This window comes from Pogonomyrmex barbatus, unplaced genomic scaffold (genome assembly GCF_055798465.1).
Source record: "Pogonomyrmex barbatus isolate J1 unplaced genomic scaffold, ASM5579846v1 scaffold8, whole genome shotgun sequence".
Lineage (NCBI taxonomy): Eukaryota > Metazoa > Arthropoda > Insecta > Hymenoptera > Formicidae > Pogonomyrmex > Pogonomyrmex barbatus.
The window spans coordinates 4594696-4614564 of NW_028297182.1; the positions used below are offsets into that span (position 1 = coordinate 4594696).

At 32.2% G+C, this 19869-nt stretch overlaps 2 protein-coding genes across 4 annotated transcripts in view; one reads left to right on the forward strand and one right to left on the reverse strand.

The window, feature by feature from the left end:
• LOC105427773 (uncharacterized) overlaps window positions 1-8470 on the reverse strand; it is a 34277-nt gene extending 25807 nt beyond the window's left edge. The window contains 2 exon segments of the mRNA XM_089083641.1: window positions 5751-5841; window positions 8318-8470. Of these exon segments, the coding sequence (XP_088939767.1) occupies window positions 5751-5840 (90 nt within the window). The 5' untranslated portion in view covers window position 5841; window positions 8318-8470.
• Window positions 8471-12179: 3709 nt separating this feature from the next.
• Window positions 12180-19558, forward strand: Pld (Phospholipase D). Of its 3 annotated transcripts, none has more exons than XM_011639642.3 (15): window positions 12180-12528; window positions 12895-13074; window positions 13295-13655; window positions 13730-13850; window positions 13911-14334; window positions 14580-14815; window positions 14953-15220; window positions 15286-15448; window positions 15523-15771; window positions 15877-16144; window positions 16225-16445; window positions 16513-16749; window positions 16830-17070; window positions 17316-17648; window positions 17712-19558. In XM_011639642.3, exons 2-15 carry the CDS (start codon window positions 12909-12911, stop codon window positions 17811-17813), a joined length of 3390 nt encoding a protein of 1129 aa, XP_011637944.2. In that variant the 5' UTR covers window positions 12180-12528; window positions 12895-12908; the 3' UTR covers window positions 17814-19558. The 3 variants fall into 3 exon arrangements, with proteins under 3 accessions (XP_011637944.2, XP_011637945.2, XP_011637946.2); XM_011639643.3 differs by having other exon boundaries at window positions 12182-12528; window positions 13460-13655; XM_011639644.3 differs by lacking the exon at window positions 12180-12528 and having other exon boundaries at window positions 12936-13074; window positions 13551-13655.
• The last annotated feature ends 311 nt before the right edge of the window (window positions 19559-19869 follow it).

The following is a 19869-nucleotide window of genomic DNA, read 5'->3' on the forward strand; positions in this document are numbered from 1 at the left end:
CGTAAATTTAATGAGATTGTATCAGTCTCGGTTATTTTGTCTTTGCTTTTTTTTTCTTGACTGCATATTCTATTTAACTCGAAATTGCACATCAAAACATCTCGCAAGAAAACGTAGCAACGCGAGAAAAAAAAATGTATCTCATTAGCGCAGGTTAAAGTTGAATCCATTCCACAATGTATTGCATAAAAGGCTTACGTTGCATAATCTGCCAAGAAGAAACTTAAACGATTCTGGTAAGGTGCAACAATTTTTCACATTTGTCACGTTTTGGCAAATTATTTACGGAAGAAAGATAGCAGAAACTTCTGAGCAAGAAATTTATTGACTTTTACATTACGCCATATTCGTAAATCATGAATAATTTTGAATGTTATATCACAAGGAAGTATTTTTCTCCTTTCTCACTAAGTGTAATTTTCCCTGGCGCTAGCTCGTAGATAATGAATCGATAATAAACGCTTGTTCTCATAATTAATTAAAATCGTTGCGATTGCGTAGGATCATTATTCGAGTGTTAAAGGTAGAACGAGTAGGAAAACGGCTTTACCATTGTAATCACTTCGCGCTTACAATTGATTGCAGGCTCCCAGACAGTTTATGTAAGTGGGTCATTACTAACAATGAGTTTGGCATGCATGACGATTGCAATATATAATCGTCAGCATAATTAAGAAAGTATCAAATTTACTTCAATTTGTTATAAAATATAAATAAAGAAAAATGTTATTGAGTTTTAACACATACTTTAATACATACTTGACAATATTCCGTCATATATTAAAAATATTAAATACTGTTAAAATACTTTTGATTTTTAATAACTAATATAAATTAATAATTTTACGTATCTTTCCAGGAAATAGTTATGTATATTTTACATAATTATTTTTAATCTCCTCGTTATCTGTAATTATCTGTGAAAAATATAGTTTAAATCTCACTTTTTTATTTTTTTCTACTCATGGTTAATCATCTCATGATACGTTATAAATATCACGCAGAAAAAGAGATACCACAGTTAGATATTGCAACTTTTATGATATATATATATATATATATATATATCTTCTTGATTGGCACATAAAACGAAGCTGGCCGAATAAATAAAGACGAGACGGGGAATGGGATATGGCAAATAAATCAGGAAGTCTGTTGAAGTAAACGATGCAGAAGAAGCGCTTTCTCCGATGGAAAACTCGATTTAGATCGCACTCGCGCGCGCTTGTGCAACGTGCTACATCCGTACCGTACCAGGCAAGTACACTTGTCGATGCGTGCTTGTGTGTACTTGCACGCGCAACGCGCAATAAGGCATCATATAGGAGCGCATTTAGCGTGATACGCGAGCGCTGTTTCGAGACGCTGAACGAAGGCAACGCTCGAGACGTCGCGATTGTAAATCGCGATTGTAAATCGGAGTAAGTTATAAAGCGTTTCTGCGGCACAAAGGGTACCGTACGACTGTGACGTTCAATAATACCAACGTGCATAACGGGCGTTTGTGAGATATCGATCGCAACGTTTTTTTTTTACTAAAGCGTATTGCATAATTTGCGTTTCTAATTAAAGGCCTCGCGCCAGCTGTCGCCGCCGAGAAATACGAGAAGGCGTGTAAACCTTGCAATTTATATGCATTCGTGAAATCAATTGCGACGAAAATTATCGATCAAAAGTACTTTCATTCGATAGCTTAGAGAAGAAATTCTGAGAAAGATCGACAAAAAAGCATTGATTCATGTTGATGATTCAAGCTCAGCTCAAGCTCGGTTGCCCGCGCGTAGAGTTAGATGCGTGCAACTTTTAAAATCTTTGTGCGTAAAAAAGTTTTAGTCGTAATCGTAAGTCCACGAGCAAATCGATCAATCACAGGCAAGCATTATTATTACATTGTAAGGATACTTGACTGCGATTGGCCGATTACTTACGATTACGAAAATTTTTTCACGTGCAATGACCTTTAGCATAGTCTTCGGTTCCGGTGTAATAAACATCATTAAGATGACTATTATGGAGCTTCAAATCGAAAGAAGCTTCATGTTGTAATATTAAACTGTAACAAACAGGTGCTAACAAGTCTATTTCGTCATCTAGAGTAATTAATCCTCCTAGAGCACATCTTTTTGTATAATTCAAGAGTGTCCCATTAAGCTAGATTCCTGAGGATTAATATAGTGAGGACATCGCGAGGTAAGACGTGGTAAGAGGCGTCTGCCTTGAACCGTGCACCGATTTCCGTTCGGGACGATTTACAAATCGCGAGATCTTCATACCGTTACATAAATTATCCGTTATTATGACGAAACGCGAGATGTTGGCGATGTTGCGACGCTTTGTAAGGAGCCACTTACTGATGATAAAAAAGAAAAAAGAACTGTCCTGGAATAAGAAATGTAGCTCGCCTTACGTAACGCATCATTAAATCGATAAGAAAATCATCTCGCTCTTGCTTCCATTAGATTACGATCATCCGTGCGCGCAGCGGAATAATTATTAACGTCGCGCTTACGTTCACCGAAGGAATACGCGTTGCTTCGCTAACCAAGTTAATCGCGAATACTAATGAAAACGAAATTGTCCGGTCTAGAAAGAACCTAACGACCAGGTAATGCCGGCTATGTCGATTCCTTTTGGGATTCGTGTCGATTTATTGATTAATTACATTATTAGATAGATAATTAAGTAGATGGTCGTGATTAGCTGCAACCTACTTGGCGATTGACTCGATGATTGACATCGAAAAAGCTACGACGCTCTATATTCAGCCATATTCTACTTTCTATTTAATATATTTTCAACAATGGCTATTGCATTTAACTGTAATATTACGAAATAAACGTAGCGAGGATGAAGAAGATATTTTTGATTAATTAGATTGTCAAGTAGATAATAAAGTAGATGATTTAATTAACGTGACCTACTTGAGAAATAGCTGTGTATTTAAAATATGATCAACTGTAACTTTACTGTATTCAACTATACTTCTACTTTCTACTTTTAATATTTGATTATAATTACTATATCCAATTATAATATTACGAGATAAACATATGGCGTTAACATTTCGACTCCATGTCGGTATATCGTTCGTTAAAAGCGAACGGCGTACGACTAGGCGTGGTCCATGCAAACTTGCGATCTCTTTTTTCCTTCTTATCCTCTCACTCCATTTATATGTGTTCTGTTCTGTGCTGTGTTTCTTGCGCCGTTTTGATACCTACATTGGCGCGTGAAATGCTTGATAAACGTGAAAATTACAATCGCGTAATTGACGATAATAATGAAAGATTACTAATTAGAAGATTAACGAACACTATTCTAGATTAGAATATTAACGTCAAGCGTTAATGCTTCATTATTATCGTATTTTCAGTTTTATTATTATTATTATGTTGCAAAAATTAGAATCATGTCCACAAAAATGAGAGTTTTCATCAATCATATATACGTGTAAATATATTTTCATCGCAAAAATTGTGTACGTTAAATAAAAACGAATACGAAGGAATATTTGCAAGAAGTTCATGCATATCGAATTACTACCGTTCGCTTGAACTTCAATTGCGATATACAAGTCCACGTGTATCCTGATTAATAGTTAATAATAATAAATAATTGATAATTTTAACATGTTAACTCGTAGAATTTAATTAAATGAGAAATAAATATTAATGATGATGGATATGACAGACATCTGCGATGAGCGAATAGAATAATGAAAGATGATGAACATTAATTAATTTCACAATTTTGTATTTTTTTCCTATTTGATGGGAATATCTCATTTTTCTCAAATGTAAAACATGTATTAGAAAAATGAAATAAGTTTGAGAGCTATATATGTTACGTCTGTTAATTCTTACAGATTAAATGCAATCTTATAAAAGAAAATAAATTACAAAATTTTTTTGTTAACAATTTTTCTAGAATATAGTCAAATCTTTAAATAATACTTTCAAATTATCAAACACTAATAATTAATATTATGCAATCACTATACATTGTAAAGCAACATATATCGATTCTATCTTTTAGACATATGTAATAATTCACTTATCAATTTTAGTATTTATTTATCAATTATGTATTTAGTATTTATTTTTAAATTATTTAATAAAAACTGTAATGATGTATAGAAATAGAGCTTGTGAAAATGTCGAGCAAGTTTTCTTCAGTTTTTTACCTGTTAATACAATTTCTAATATACATATTTGCGGTTGAGTTTCCTCGAATATAGCTAGAAAACATATACAAATCTGTATTCACGCTTTTGATAAGTTTTTATGGAAGGGATGATTATTCTTGAAATAGAACTCGTTTCAACAACTTTTACGATGAGAGAGTCAGCGAAAGCGTCTGAGATCTTCCTGGCAATCGTATTATTATAGCCAAATACAAAACGAATAGCTGGAATCTGGACATCCGAGTCGAGAGCGAAAGATGAATGACTCATCATGTTGACAAATCATAGATATTTTTAGTTTCTCTTTTATTATACTTTCATTATCGTCGCGTTCTAGATGTATAAATTATATCAATATCCATCGGATCGGATGAGGAATGTAATTACATGTGATTTGCAAAATAAATCTACTTTTTGTATAGCAGCGTATTCTATCCATAAAATAACTACATTTTTATTACTTAATTATAACGAATTCGTTAATAAATTATACTTAAAAATGTTATAGATATAATCATTATATGCTGCAACTCGTTGATATTTATCATGAAATCTTTAAATAATTTTATCGCAAATTAAAATTCTAAGGAAATGAAACTTCAAATATCGAAATTAAATAACAAGATTCTATTATTTAATTGGATTTCTTGAAAGTTTCGTTCGCCGTTTTTAACACGGAAATAACGTGTCGATACTTTTTACTCGAAGAAACTGCAAATTAATCAAAGAATCTGTCATCAAAGTGAAATCGTAAATCCTGTCCACAATTGGATCAATAAGACGACATTACGTTTAAATTAAGTCGCAATGTGCGATTTCATTTAGTCAAATAAGAAACAAAGTGTTGTTGTCGTGAATCACTCTCGAGGATTTTCTTTTCCGTCGTTATACAAGTAATCACCTAGTAAAGGAACTGCTTCCTTTCTCGATGTCTAATTACCGAGCGTAGTGCAACTTCACTTGTGCGATTTAGTCGAATAATACGAATCGACTCGTTCCGCTGGGTCGACGGCCTTCGTGAAAAGAAGAAAAAAATGGAAAGAAAAAAAAAAACCACAATGTCGTAAACTCCCGGCATCAAACGCGCATCCTTGACACAAAACATGTACAAAACGGATCTTGCCCATCTTCATGCGTTACTCGTATACATTAATTTACAGGTAATTGGGCTTCTTTAAATCTTCTATTTTTAATTTATGTCTTTTTAATTTGTGTCTCTTACATTTGTATTGCACATCGCGTGTTTCACGTACTGTAAAGTGTTGGAAACTGAAGTCTAACATTGTTCAAATATTCATGTGCGTAGAACGATATTTATTTCAATTTAGAAACAACTCGCCTTCTAATTAATAAATGCATACGCATAAATAATTTTTTTCTTCCTGTATTTTTTATCTAATGTTAGTTTAAAAAATATTCTATGAATCTTCAAATAATTATTAACTCATACGTATTAGCTTAAAATAAATGAGTAGAAAAAAAACATTTTTTTTTATATGAGTAGTAAAGCATTTTTTGTATTTGTTGTTTATATAAATTAAAGTCACGTATCTCTATAATCAATTACCTGATTAATTTGTCCACGAGAAGCTTCGATAATAGCGAAGACTAGTAGCAATGCCACTACGCTCACGCTCAACGAAAACGTCCTTGCCATTCTGAAAAATATCAAGAAGTAGTTTTTAATAAAATAATTAAAAAATTCCAGCTAATACAGCTATATTAAAAATTGCAATTTATTACTTTTTTTCAAACATCAAGTCTAAAACTTTATATTTCAAAAGATAATTTTGTAAATTTTACGTAACCATCCCAATGTAATTAACACCTTTCTATTTCAACGAGCTTATTATTAAAATAGATTTTACTTTTAATAAGATTACTTCGATAAACGAATCGAAACAAAACAATTTTGACGATTTTTTATTTTTTAATGCCACAAATGTAAATATTGTGCTTATTCACAGAAACGATAATTGACACGTATTACATCATGATGTTCCATCGACTCCAATAAATTTGAATTTTTTAAAAGAGTCGAGTGCTTTTCAACATGCGCACAGAGCGAATTGGTTAACGTATACGCATACCGATGTAAAACGGCATTGCCTGCGCTCAAATTTACTTTTACTCTTGCTGGTTGTTAGTCTCTATTGATTGCGCTGTTTATTTTCGGAGCAGCGCGGCCACTGTCCCCCGTTACAAACATTCTGGTTCGTCCAGAATGATGTGTTTTAATATAAAACACATATGATAGTCATAATAAAGAAAATTTCCGTTACATCAAATTCACATCACAAAGAAAAACTTACTTTTATTATATAAACTATGTAAAAACAATACGATTCTCTGTTCAAGATATTGTTCTACGTGAGATTCCTACTCCGAATTACAAGAATGTTAAGCATAAGATACGCTCGAAATTAATTAATATTTTTGATTTTTTTATTTTTATCTCAAAATATTACGAATATTCGTAACATATTTGCGAGAGAGGAAACGAGATTTTATTACAACGATTGTTCTCTTATTTACGTTCTCTTATTTAGCGCATGCAAGGATGAATGGAAGCGTCGCGAAGAGGGGAAGGAGGATCGATATCAAGGAAGGATCAACGATCGTGCTTGAATTACCATCGCTCGTAATGTCTAACGATTTGTTTGTTTCATTCAGTACTACAGTTCCGCATGGCAAATGTGCATGCAAATGTGTTACTGCTTCGTCCGTCTGTTCCAGATATTCGCTATTACAGACAACACGTCAGAAACGAGTAAATTTTATTTGTTTGGCAAGCCGCACAGTCTTTACGAAGACAAATATTTGCGGTTGCATTTTTTTTTACGGGGGCACAGAAGCGGCAAGTTTACATGCTAGAACTAAGTGACGTTGGGTTTCGTAACCAAAGTATCAGCTTTAATTTCTCGCAGGCTGTTCGCGTCGATAGAAAGTAAATTCTTTTCGTGCAATATACGCGATCGGCGATACTGTATCGAGCTGTATTCAGAAATATTATTTTGCAGGGCACGAAATCCGTAAAAAGCACGACTGATTAAATTCATTCGCTAATACATTTACATTTGAACAGTGAACAAAAGTTTTCAAATATAACAAACATAGAGAAACGCTAAAAATACTATATGTTTCACACATCTTTTTAATTGATTCCAAATTGAAGTTATAATTGTTCGATTCGGGAGTTTCAAATTTGACAAGAAACAAAGCTGTATATACCACTTTAATCAAAATATTTCTATCAAAATATTAGTATATTAATGGACAATGTATGTGTGTAATTTACACACACACACACACACATTCACACGCATTCAACATAATTCAATTTCAATTTCAAAACTAATGTGATATAAAGCGAAAATGAGATACGCGAGGTACGAAAGGCCATACATTCAATTATCCTCATTTTCTTTACGACACACTTTGCGAGCGCGAAGTAATAATGAAATTTTCAAATGCTAAAATTCGAGTTAATTTCGTCGTGATCGTCGGAGCGTCCCTTACAATCGTAAAGACAAAATGTCACCGAGCGAAATTGCGGACCGACGGAAATGAGAAATTTTCAACATTTCAACGATCTTTGAGTTCTGATTACACGGGTGCCCGACTTTTACGTAAGAAACGGAGGTCGTATATACATCTGGCAATTTGGCGCACGTGAAAGTGGTCTGCCGAGTTGTGTTGGCGAGGAACGGTCAGTTCAATTCCGAGTCTGGTTCTCTCGTAAATGTCGCGCTCTTCTGGGACACTTTTTGCGATTCATCTCTTGTGGGAATCAATCGCTACGAGCAATGAGCAAAGTCTAATAATGACAAACCGTCGTAATTATCACACGCAAGAACGAATCGTGTCAGGCTTCGAAATTGAAAGTCTGTCGATTATCGTCTCATTTTCGCGCGGCTAATCGACGACGAGAGTCAAAAAGGCATCGTTCATTTTTTCTTTTTTTTTTTTTCTTTCTAACGTGGAGAGGAAAAAAAGGAAAGATGAATCGTGCAAGAAAGCTTTCAGTCAAGGAAAAAAAGCTTCGTCGGATTAACGCCGTTGCTTGCCAACGCGGAAATTCCGCACGTGGCATTTTAAAAGAGCACAGAGTTCCGTTTTCCAGTCATCGCTCACCTTGCAGCTGCTCAGTCGTGTCTAATCCTATGTCTCATTTCCGAGCCACCACAGCACAATTCGCCCTGGCAATCCGTAATACTTTCTCCGATAGCGGATCAAAGCGGAGAAACTTTAACGAATCGGAGAAATGAATGAATTGCGCGACGTTCCCTCGATCGAGAACGGGGTAGGATGAAACGGCACTTCTTTGAAGTCGAAATTTCAAAACGACGAAGGAGAGATTCGCGCCGAGCGAAACTCAACACGCGGCACTCCGAAAAAAGGGGGAAAAAAAAGGGGAAAGAAATCGGAGAAAAAAACTTCGAATCGACGATTCGAGATTCGCGCGCGACGGCGGAAACGACGGATGGTCAGCTCGATCAGACGGGACGATGCACGTGACGCATCTTCGGACGCGTCGGTTTTTTCGCGCGTTCCGTTGCAACGTTCGCGACGTTCGGGGATGACAATCGGATAGAACGCTCCGAGACAAATGCAAGTCCGATCGAACGTCGGCCGTGTCAAAAATCCCGGTCGCCAGCCGGGGGGGAAAAAGAAGAGGAAAAAAAAGCCGCTCGACCAGGCATTTTCCCTTTCGCCCGAATGCGAGACCACCACCACGCGATCGCCATCATCCGCCACCGTCACCACCACCATCACCGTTACCGGCCGCCACCACCACGGCCACCGTTGGCTGCCTATCACCATTGCCATCGCCGTCGCCATCGCCGCCGCCGTTTTACTATCGCCAGTGTGAAAGATGTCAAATGACCAGGACGACGATCAGCGGACGATCCACCGAAAGGGAAGCGAATGCGTGGAAAGCGCGGCGATTCTTCGCGATGATCATCTCGATCGAGAAAACGCGAACCGTCGTTTTGTCGTCGTTAAACTACACTTTGATAAACCGGAACTTATTTCGTGAATATGTTTTAATATTATGCTGACATTATTCTCGTCAGATTTGTCAATCAATTTTTTTTTTATTCAATATATGAATATTAATATATGACTTTTTATTATACCCAATCAATTATAATCAATTATTATCAGTCAATCTCAACGAATGTATTTGTCAGTATTCATACATGTAACGCAAAAAAGTTTGTCTCTCCTTAAATGAATACTCACTCACAAATAAAAGTTTTTGTGAAGCGAGATATTTTATTATATTTTACACCAGAAAGGACCTTGAACCATTTTTCATGAGATATAAGGTATTAACTCCTGAATGCCTGGACTTATCATGGAATGATCTTGATGCAGGCGTACAGTAAAAGAAAAGAGACCCGTAACCACGAATTAAAGAGAAAGGGTCTCTCAAGGAGTCACGGAATAAAATGAAATGATATGGAGAAAGGTTGATTCTTTGGAAATAAAAATTCTGCGCAAAACAATTTAAATTACTCTTTTAAATTTATTGCATGTTATTAATAATAAAATTGAACCTAAAGTGATATTAAATTAAAATTCCAAACCACTTTGTAAAAAAAATTTATTTAATAAAATAAAAATAATCAACTTAATAATTTTGGCAAAATAATAAATCATAATTATATTCGTTACTAACTATTTATGTAATAAATACAGATATATGATTCAATAGATAATAATAGATAATCATTTTGAAATCTAAGATAGAAATGATAGAAACGCTAGATATGATTCAATTAATCGCAATATCAATGTTCAACATCCTGCTTTAACTTCCAATATCGATGCAAATGCATTTATTGCTTGATTTTAATTTGATTATTCTTGACAATACAACAAAGTAACAAAATAATAATATAAAAAAATAACAAAACACTTATTTGCGTAATCATGATGAATCATAAATATAAATATTTTATTTGCAATATTAACACTATTGAATAACAAAATAAAATCGGATATTATCCAAAAACAACCTTGTACTTTCCTTTAATAATCCAAATATAAAATTAATTTAAAATGCGTGGAATTTAAATCAATATTAATAGATTTACAATAGAGCTACAACTCTAAACAGGTACGCTTATAAGAATTAATTAATTATATTGATCGAGATATTCGGATAGCGAGATAATGTGAAACGAGCAATGTCGAGAAGGTAAGCTACGAAATATTCATATCCATCTAGCAAAATGTAATTCCAAGGATATCCGGCAGATATATCTTCAATGATTTTGAGATCCAGATTGAATTGCATAAAATCAAAGGAAATTACAAAACATTATTCCGAATGATTAATTTACTTATTAAATATGTGCAAAAAATATAGCAAAATATCACACTTCTTTCTACTATTATTACATTTCCGAAATATCTTGTGAATTTTTTTTTATTGCAGTAACTTTTTTAACATTATTTTTGAAACACAAAATTGTCTAAAAAAAATTTCTACTCGTTAAATTTTTTTGCAAAGAAAATAAAAATAAATATAATCTTGATTGAAGGAGAAAAAAAAGAGAGGACGAAGCATAGAAAGTATTATTACGTTATAAAGTTAACAAGGATGTTAATTGATTTGCGCATACCGCCACCAAATAAACATATGCATTTATATATGCGTAATTAAATACTAATGTAAAATTAAATAAATTGTACAATAAAAATAGATAAAATTAGATAAAAAACAATGTGCGCCATGTCGCACGATGTATCGCTTTCTCTTTGACATTCATGTCGAGAAGTAGATCGTTATATGGGGGTCGATAACGCACGATCGCCGATATTCTACTGAAAGTCGGTTAAAATACAGAGAAAATGACACGCGCGATCCAATTACTTTCGCGATGTTCGCGCTAATATTGGATATTAGCACGATGCGAAGTATAACTCCGCATCGATTTGAAAACGCGATGTCAAAAGAACACTGGAAAGTCGAACGATTTCTCGATCGTCTTCGATTCATCGGTAATGGTCCTTCTTCTCGATTCGACCGAGGCGAAAGCGCGAATTCTTGTAAGTACAATCGCAAAACATTTATTAGAAACAAAGAGATAATTTATTGGGATTAAGATGATTTTTACAATCGAAGAAGAGTGCACTCTTTTCTGTCCCCCATAAAAAAGAATAACCGTTTTACCGACGTAATTTCATATACATATCTTTTCTTTTGGAACATCGCCCAATATTTTCGATAAATGACTTTTTGAAATCCAGAATCAAAAAGATGAAAAGAAAATAAAGAAGAAGAAAGAAAAAAAAAGAAAGATTGAATAGGAAGGAGAAAAAGAAAAAGAGACAAAGAGAAGAAAAAAAAGAATAAGACAAAGGAAAAAGAACAAAGAACAAAGTAAAATTTCGGGAAATTTAGGTCTTTTGCGCGAATATTTCAATATTCTTTTTCAATTTCTTTTTATTTAATATAGGAATAAATTTTTCCAAATTTTTCATTGGAAATCAATATTTAAATTGATCTTTGTCGGCTGTTCTCGTGTTTTTTTCCATAAAAAATTAAGACTGAAGATTTAAATTTCGTTATATCGGAAATCCAATATGTTTCAATATATACATAATTAAGAAATATCAAGGCGCTTCTTCATTGGTTGAAAGCAATTTTCCGTTCCTAATTCTTTATATTTAATTCTTTGCTTTTTATTTCCACCTATTAGGTTCGAGTTCTAATATAAGATTTATTTTTTACTCCTGCATCGAATGGCGCTAAAGAGAATATTTCCTAATACCTTCTATCTCGCTTTTATCATACTTCAAATGTATATATCTATTTCATATTTTTTAAGCGCAACGAATATATGCACACCAACAGGTTCGGCTACAAAAGACAGATTAATATTTTTTTTATTCTGCCAACTTTTCTTTTGTGTTGTTTTTTTTTTTTTTTTTTTTTCCTTCGTGCTTGTTCCGCGTTTCTGAGTCCTGAAACACACGAGGTTTGACGAAATCAGGTAAGGAGCTTAGAACGTAGTATCACGGACGATGATGGTGCGTGTGCACGCAGCCAGCACGCGAAGAAACAGCCGTGCAGTCATCGCGATGAGTAAATGTGCGCCACGCCGCGCCGGATCATCGTATAATATAGCGTAATCCACGTAACAATCAGCGGCTATCGCGATGATCGCCGTTTGAATCGCGCGAATTCTCTCGGGTCGGCGAGTTAAGTTCCCCATTGTTGCGATGCGTTCTCGTGCGAGCGCCTGAGAGAAAGAGAGACGCGCGTCTGTCGACGATGCTCGCTCGGCGGGATGTTTTTTAGGCTAGAACTGCGTCCAGTGTAGAGCCAGGTAGTAAATATTGTCCTCTTTATCGGGAAACGAGATAGCGTGTATTATATCGTAGTCTTTTTCATTTCTTTTTTTCTTAATAAGAGTGACTTCGACAGCTTCGGTCAGAGGATTTTCTCTCACATTTTCGATGTTTCCTTATCTGTATTTTTTAAATATAATGTTGTTATCTGGTCGTTTTATCGATGATATGTGCGCAAGATATTTGCTATCTTTTTGTTTTTTTTTTAATATCAAATCTTCGATCGATTTCTAACTTCTTGCTTCGATAAAGCGAATTTGATATCCTCACGTTGCTACTATATCTTTAACTACTCTGAAAAAGTGAGTATTTGTGTTGTTAAAATTAAAATAAAAACATTACAGAAAATTTGCCAAAAATGCCTGAATCGATTGGAGCATCTCGTGGGGTAACCCGTGCGATGTCACAAGATTCCGAATTTGATGACGCTTTGGAAGTACCTGATTCATTAGAAATAATGGTTAACGAAGATGGTGAGACAATACAAGTTCGTAAAGGAGAAACAGCATGCATAGATAATAGAGGTAAGAATTCTATTGCACAACATGTCGTATGCATTCCCTGATGACTTTTATTTCTTTTCGATCTCTTGTTATTGTTCATTTTGCTCTATAATTTCCTCAATTATTTCTATATACTTTTGTTATTTTAATTTCTACATTATACAATTTATATACAGTTAATTTACCTTGATACTTTTATTTTTATATAATTTTTACCAATTTGTCCTCTCCTTTGCATTAGACACTCTTGATGTAATACCTTTCACCGTCATACACAAACCACCGATCAAGTTCAAAAGCCAAACACGCAATGTGTTCATTCCTGGTGAAGAAGTGCATGTAAAAATCATAGATAATGAACGTAGTGTGACCACACATCCCTTAAATCCAAATCTATACACCATAGAATTTAGACACGGACCTTTTATCTGGACTATTAAAAAGCGATACAAACATATTCAGCAACTGCATAATCAATTGAAAATGTATCGTGCTAGTTTGAATATACCTTTCCCTACAAAAAGCCACAAAGAGAGAAGGACTAGCATGAGGAATCTTGGAAATGTGAAAGAGAAAAAGGGTAGACGAAATGCTTTACCAAGGTAATTATATGTTATGACTATGTAATCACGGTGAAAAAATTAGGAAAAGTACAATTAACTTATCATTTTCACAGGTTCCCTAATAAACCTGACATTCTAGTACCTTATGAAGGGTTAAATCGTAGAAGAAAAGAATTAGAGGATTATTTAAATAACTTGCTCAATATAGAAATTTATAGACGTCATTCAGAAACTGTAAGTATATTAATAATAATTAATTGGCTTAAATGTTACATCATTATTGTTTGTTCACAGATCAATTTTTTGGATATTTCGCATTTGTCTTTTGTGGCAGACTTAGGAATGAAAGGAAAAGAAGGAACAATTTTGAAACGAACTGGATCAAGCGCTAAAGTCAGATGCAATTTTTGTGGTTTGTTTGAACATGGATTTTGCTTCAAGTGCAACTATTTCTGTGCCTCTCTTTGTGGCAAATGGCAAAAGAGACATCTTGTTGTTAAGGAAACCTTTGTTGCATATCTTAATTCTGAAGACGGAAGAATAAAATCTGTTATTTTAATGGATAATGGTTTTGGAATCAGTCTAGGAGTATATACTACAGGTTCACGAAGTGGCATACAGATTTCAAATTTGAGTAGACATATAATTATCAAGTGTTGGACAAAACGAAAAGCTAAGGAATGGATGGAATTTATACAAGAAGTTAGTAATAGAGAAGGTAAGAAATTTTTTTTTAAAATACAATGTATATTTTTTTTCTATATTTAAAATTGTAATACATAGCAAATGTAAGCGGTAAGATTAACAATAAGCAAAATGGTCACTTAAGTTGAGAATTATCAAAAGTAAGATTATCATTTTAAAATTCTTAACTATGATTGGTTGATTTGTTTATTGTTATAAGTTTTTGCTGCTTATATTTTTTTATGTGTCATTAGCTTTATTGATATAATTTTTGAATAGGCAGAGATTTTATCCAGACAAATCCACATAATTCATTTGCTCCATATCGTACATCCATATCTGCAACTTGGTTTGTGGATGGAGCTGATTATATGTCTGCTGTTGCCGATGCATTGGAAAACGCCAAAGAAGAAATCTTTATCGCAGATTGGTGGCTTTCACCAGAAATTCACATGAAAAGACCAATGTCTGGCGGAGATTATTGGCGGTTGGATAAAATTTTACAAAGAAAAGCAGTGAGTAAACAAAATACTTTTATCAAAACTACAATATTTTTATCAAAATGCAAATATAGATTTGAAATTATAATAAATGTACTAACTAATCATGACAAGAAATTACTATTTATGCATGAATATTTTCTCTTTTGCAGAATCAAGGTGTAAAAATATTTGTATTGATATATAAAGAAATTGAAGTCGCTTTAGGCATAAACAGTTATTATAGCAAACAGAGACTTGTGGAGCAATGTCCTGAAAATATCAAAGTATTAAGACATCCTGATCATGCAAGGGCAGGCATATTTCTTTGGGCTCATCATGAGAAGATTATAGTTATTGATCAATCTTTAGCATTTCTTGGTGGCATTGATTTATGTTACGGTAGATGGGACAATAATGAGCACAGATTGACAGATTTAGGTAAATGTCATATAAGTCCTTTTAGCATTAATTTTTTGTATCAACTAATGATATACTGGCCGTAGAATCTATTCATCAATCAAGTATCTATATTCCTTCAAGAGACAAACTAACCAATACCAGTAGTAAAAAGATACTAGGCTGTAATACAGAGAGACACGTGCTATTACCATTAGCAATAGCAACAAATACTATTGCTATGGCGACCACGAGATCTATGCCTTTATTGTAAGTGCTATTTAATTGAAAATATGGAGTAAAAATAAGAACATAAATAGAATTAATCCTATCTATTTTTAAAGACCGATAATGGATGAACAAACACAAAAGGATTTAGTGATGTCAACGTTGTCAACGGATAATTCACTTTTTATGCTGCAAGAAAAGGGAGATGCGGTTAAGTGTAACACTCCTGAAATGCAAAGGAAAAACTTGTTTGAGGTCGCCAAAACAACTGTCGATAAAATGAAAAACACCGTGAAAGTAAAGAGACAAGAATTCATTAATATGGTATATAGTTCTCACGAAGCGAATGCCGATGAGACTGAAGAGTACGAGTCGTTTCTATTCAATATTATTACTGTGATATCTTGACACTATTTTATTTCTTAATTATATTTATTTCTTAACTATATATTTTTTTTTTCTTAATTTAGTGAAACGCTTGCACTGTCAGAATCCGAAGATTCAGTGGATTATGCTAGTGGATTGTGCCGATTAAGACCTGCAACAAAATTATGGCTTGGAAAAGATTATACAAATTTTATTGTTAAAGATTTTAATGATCTCGAAAAACCATATCAGGATTTGGTAGATAGAACCACTACTCCTAGGATGCCTTGGCATGACATAGGAGTTTTAGTGCAGAACGCTGCTGCTAGGGACGTGGCTAGGCATTTCATACAGCGCTGGAATGCCGTCAAGGTACACAATGCACGTAATAACATATGTATATAAATTCAAATGCACAAGCATAATAATAGGCACTGAGAAACGTGTTGTAGCTAGAAAAAGCAAAGCTGAATTCTTGTTACCCTTACTTATTACCGAAATCGTACAAAGATTGTAAGAGCTACGCACCGTTTATCAAAGAGGCGGACAAGCACAACGTCAAGTGTCAGGTACTACGATCGGTGAGTTCATGGTCGGCTGGTTTTCTTGATCCAGAGACTGTTGAACAAAGTATACAGGAAGCTTACATCCATGCTATTAGTAAAGCAGAAAGGTAAGATTTTCATACATGTATGTACTCCGTAATTTTATATGTAGTATTAATTTTGATAAATTTGTAGATATATATACATAGAAAATCAATTTTTTATAACACTTGCGTCTATGGACAAGGGTAATGTTAAAAATCAAATTGGCGAGACATTATTGAAAAGAATTCTGAGAGCGCACAGAGAAGGCGCAGTGTTTAGGGTATTTGTTGTGATGCCTTTGTTGCCAGGCTTTGAAGGAGAAGTTGGAGGACCGAGTGGGACGGCGTTACGAGCGATAACGCATTGGAATTATAATTCTATATCGAGGTGGGATATCTATTTAAGTTTATGTAAATTGAAAAAATTGACACGTATAGATCTTTTTCCTGTTTGACCAAACATAATAGAGGGAAGGATGCTATTTTAAATCAACTGATAGAAGCAGGCATAGAAGATCCTAGCGAATACATCACATTTCATGGCTTGAGGACTCATTCTATGTTAAATGGCACGATAATAACTGAGCTTATTTACGTTCACAGTAAGCTAATGATAATAGACGATAATACAGTTATTTGTGGATCGGCTAATATAAATGACAGAAGTATGGTTGCTACGAGAGACAGCGAAATAGCTGTAATAATTCACGTGAGTATATTTATCGCAATAATTTAAGTTATGTCTACATATTTAATATCAGGTCAGATCTTAATATATAATTGATCAATTTCTTTTGCGATTACATGTAAAAAAATTAATAATTTTTTCAATAAATATGTAATAAGAGATACAAGTAAAATTAATACGTCAACATTATGAATAATTTTAACATAATTTCATTTTTTTTTTATGTTAATTAAGTCAATTGATGTTGTAATTATTGCAAAAAATAGGATCAAGAATTTGAGGATGGACGTATGAATGACATACCTTTCCCTTGTGGCAAATTTGCATCTTCCTTGAGAAAACAATTATTCCGCGAACATTTGGGATTACTGAATACTAAAGAAAACATCAACATTGATGACGCTATTATTAAATCATTCTATAAGGACATATGGTGCGCTAGAAGCAAACGGAATACAGAAATATATGAAGAAATATTTCACTGTATTCCTAGCGATAAAGTAGTCAATTTTGCTATATTGAGACAATATCAAGAAAAATTGCCTCTTTCTATATCTAATCCATTATTGGCGCAAGAAATGACGGATAAGGATATAAAGGTAAGTATCAAATCCTTGCATGTATATAAATTCATCGTTTGTTTAAATCAAATGCTTTTCTAGGGTTATTTGGTCGATTTGCCATTAAATTTCTTATGTAATGAGGATTTAAAACCTGCTGCTGGAACAGTGGAAGGAATGATGCCAACTGCGTTATGGACGTAAGTTTGCGCCATGACAAATAAACGTTTTAGAAAATTTTTTTATAATTGAGTTCAAATTAATAATAGATTTCTATTAATTTCTTTTATGCAAATATTCAAGATAATTCGATAATTCATATTTTATTCTTATACAGCTTTTATTATACTAATATTATACTAATTTATTATACTACAAAAAAAAGAACTTTTTTATTTCTGATATATATTGTATAAATGATGTCTGTGTTATTGCTTGATATGACAACGGCTGGTCTGATTTTTTATTGGCCAGTTCATCATATTTAATTTAAGATATTTTAAGAACATAACGTTCACTTTATAAATGCAATAATTCTTAATACCTCAAATATTTTTTTTATAAATACAGAATATTATAACAGTATTTTTTGATATAATAACAAAGCTTAATTATATATAATTCTCATCTGATGTTTGTGAAACAAACTAGTTTTATTTTTATTATTTTAAGTATTAATAATCTAAATTATTTTTTAAAAATGTTAGGAACTTAGGAATTTTTTAACAAAAAATCAACAATTATATATTTTTATCTTGTTTATTTTGTTTAAATCTTTAATAGGCGTTATTACTTAATAAGTATTGCATCCTTAATATTTAACAATAGTTATCTAACAAAATTTAATTAAAAATATTATTAATTAATGGTTTTAATTATTGATATAATTAGTGATATTTCCCTGTAATAAATAAGTTATATTCATAAAATTTAGAAAAATATTTTAAATTATCTGTATAAAGATGCAAATACTTTAATACAATCTTTTATAAATATAAAAATTATAATCGTTTATATAATTTTTTAATTTTCTATAATTTAACATTCAATATATATCTATAGAGGAGTATGATTTGCTCACAAAAAATACAACAAAAAATTGCAGTAAAAGAGAATTATATAATAAAAGGGTTCTATATAAAATGTAAAAGAAATATAAAGAAATATAAACTTGTTACAGAAAAATACATTACATAACAGTATATATATAAATTATTACAATATATATAATTATTACATTCCATAAAATGGCTATAATATTTAATATATAATAAATTATATGAGAAGAGATATTTATATTATATTTATAATAAATATTATATAACAAGTTAATATATTATTATATAATAATATTATATAACAAGTTAATATATTATTATATAATAATATTATATTAACTTGTTATATCATGAATTGTGCTTGTTATGAGAAAAAAATATTATTAAGAAAGTTTCTGAAAGTATTGCTAATGAAATAATAACAATCATGAAATTTTGATATAGTATTAAATAAAATGTAATATAAAATATGCAATTAAAATATGACATAATTGTAATAAAAAATTATATGATGTAATATAAAGTAATGAATCAATATTTTTAAGGCTATTTATGTATGAATTTGTTCAGGAAGCACCACAGTTGTGCAATTGTTGAGTGAGCGTGCAGTTCATTCATATTCATTCATATATTCTAAATCTAACATGGATCTAAAGATTTACTCCAATTACAAGTAATGATTATTCATGCTCACTAAACTGTTGTTCCCTGAACATAATTTATACTGTGAAAAAAATATTGTTGACATTTGGACACCTATGTGATATATGTGATTGATATTTTTAAAAATCAATAACTTTTTATACAACATGTAATACTTGATATAATAATGTAATATTTTATGATGCATTTATTGGATGTTTAATAAATTAAAAGTAATATATATATATATATATATGAGTCATTTTGTTTCGCTGTTAAACATTAGAAAAAGCAGTCAACAAAAAATCTGATGAAGATAAGAAAGACACTTGAAGCTTTTAAAACTTTAACTTTATTAATCTTTTCTTTAATTTAGTGCACCGAGTTTACATGCACTTATACTTACATAAATACAAGATTATTATAAAAGATATACATTAATATAATAATTTAATTTTTATTTATTTTATAATTATTACACTTTTTCGCATTTAAAATGATATAGATATATTATTATATACTAAAAAAAGAAAAAAATAGAATACGAAAAACTATATAAA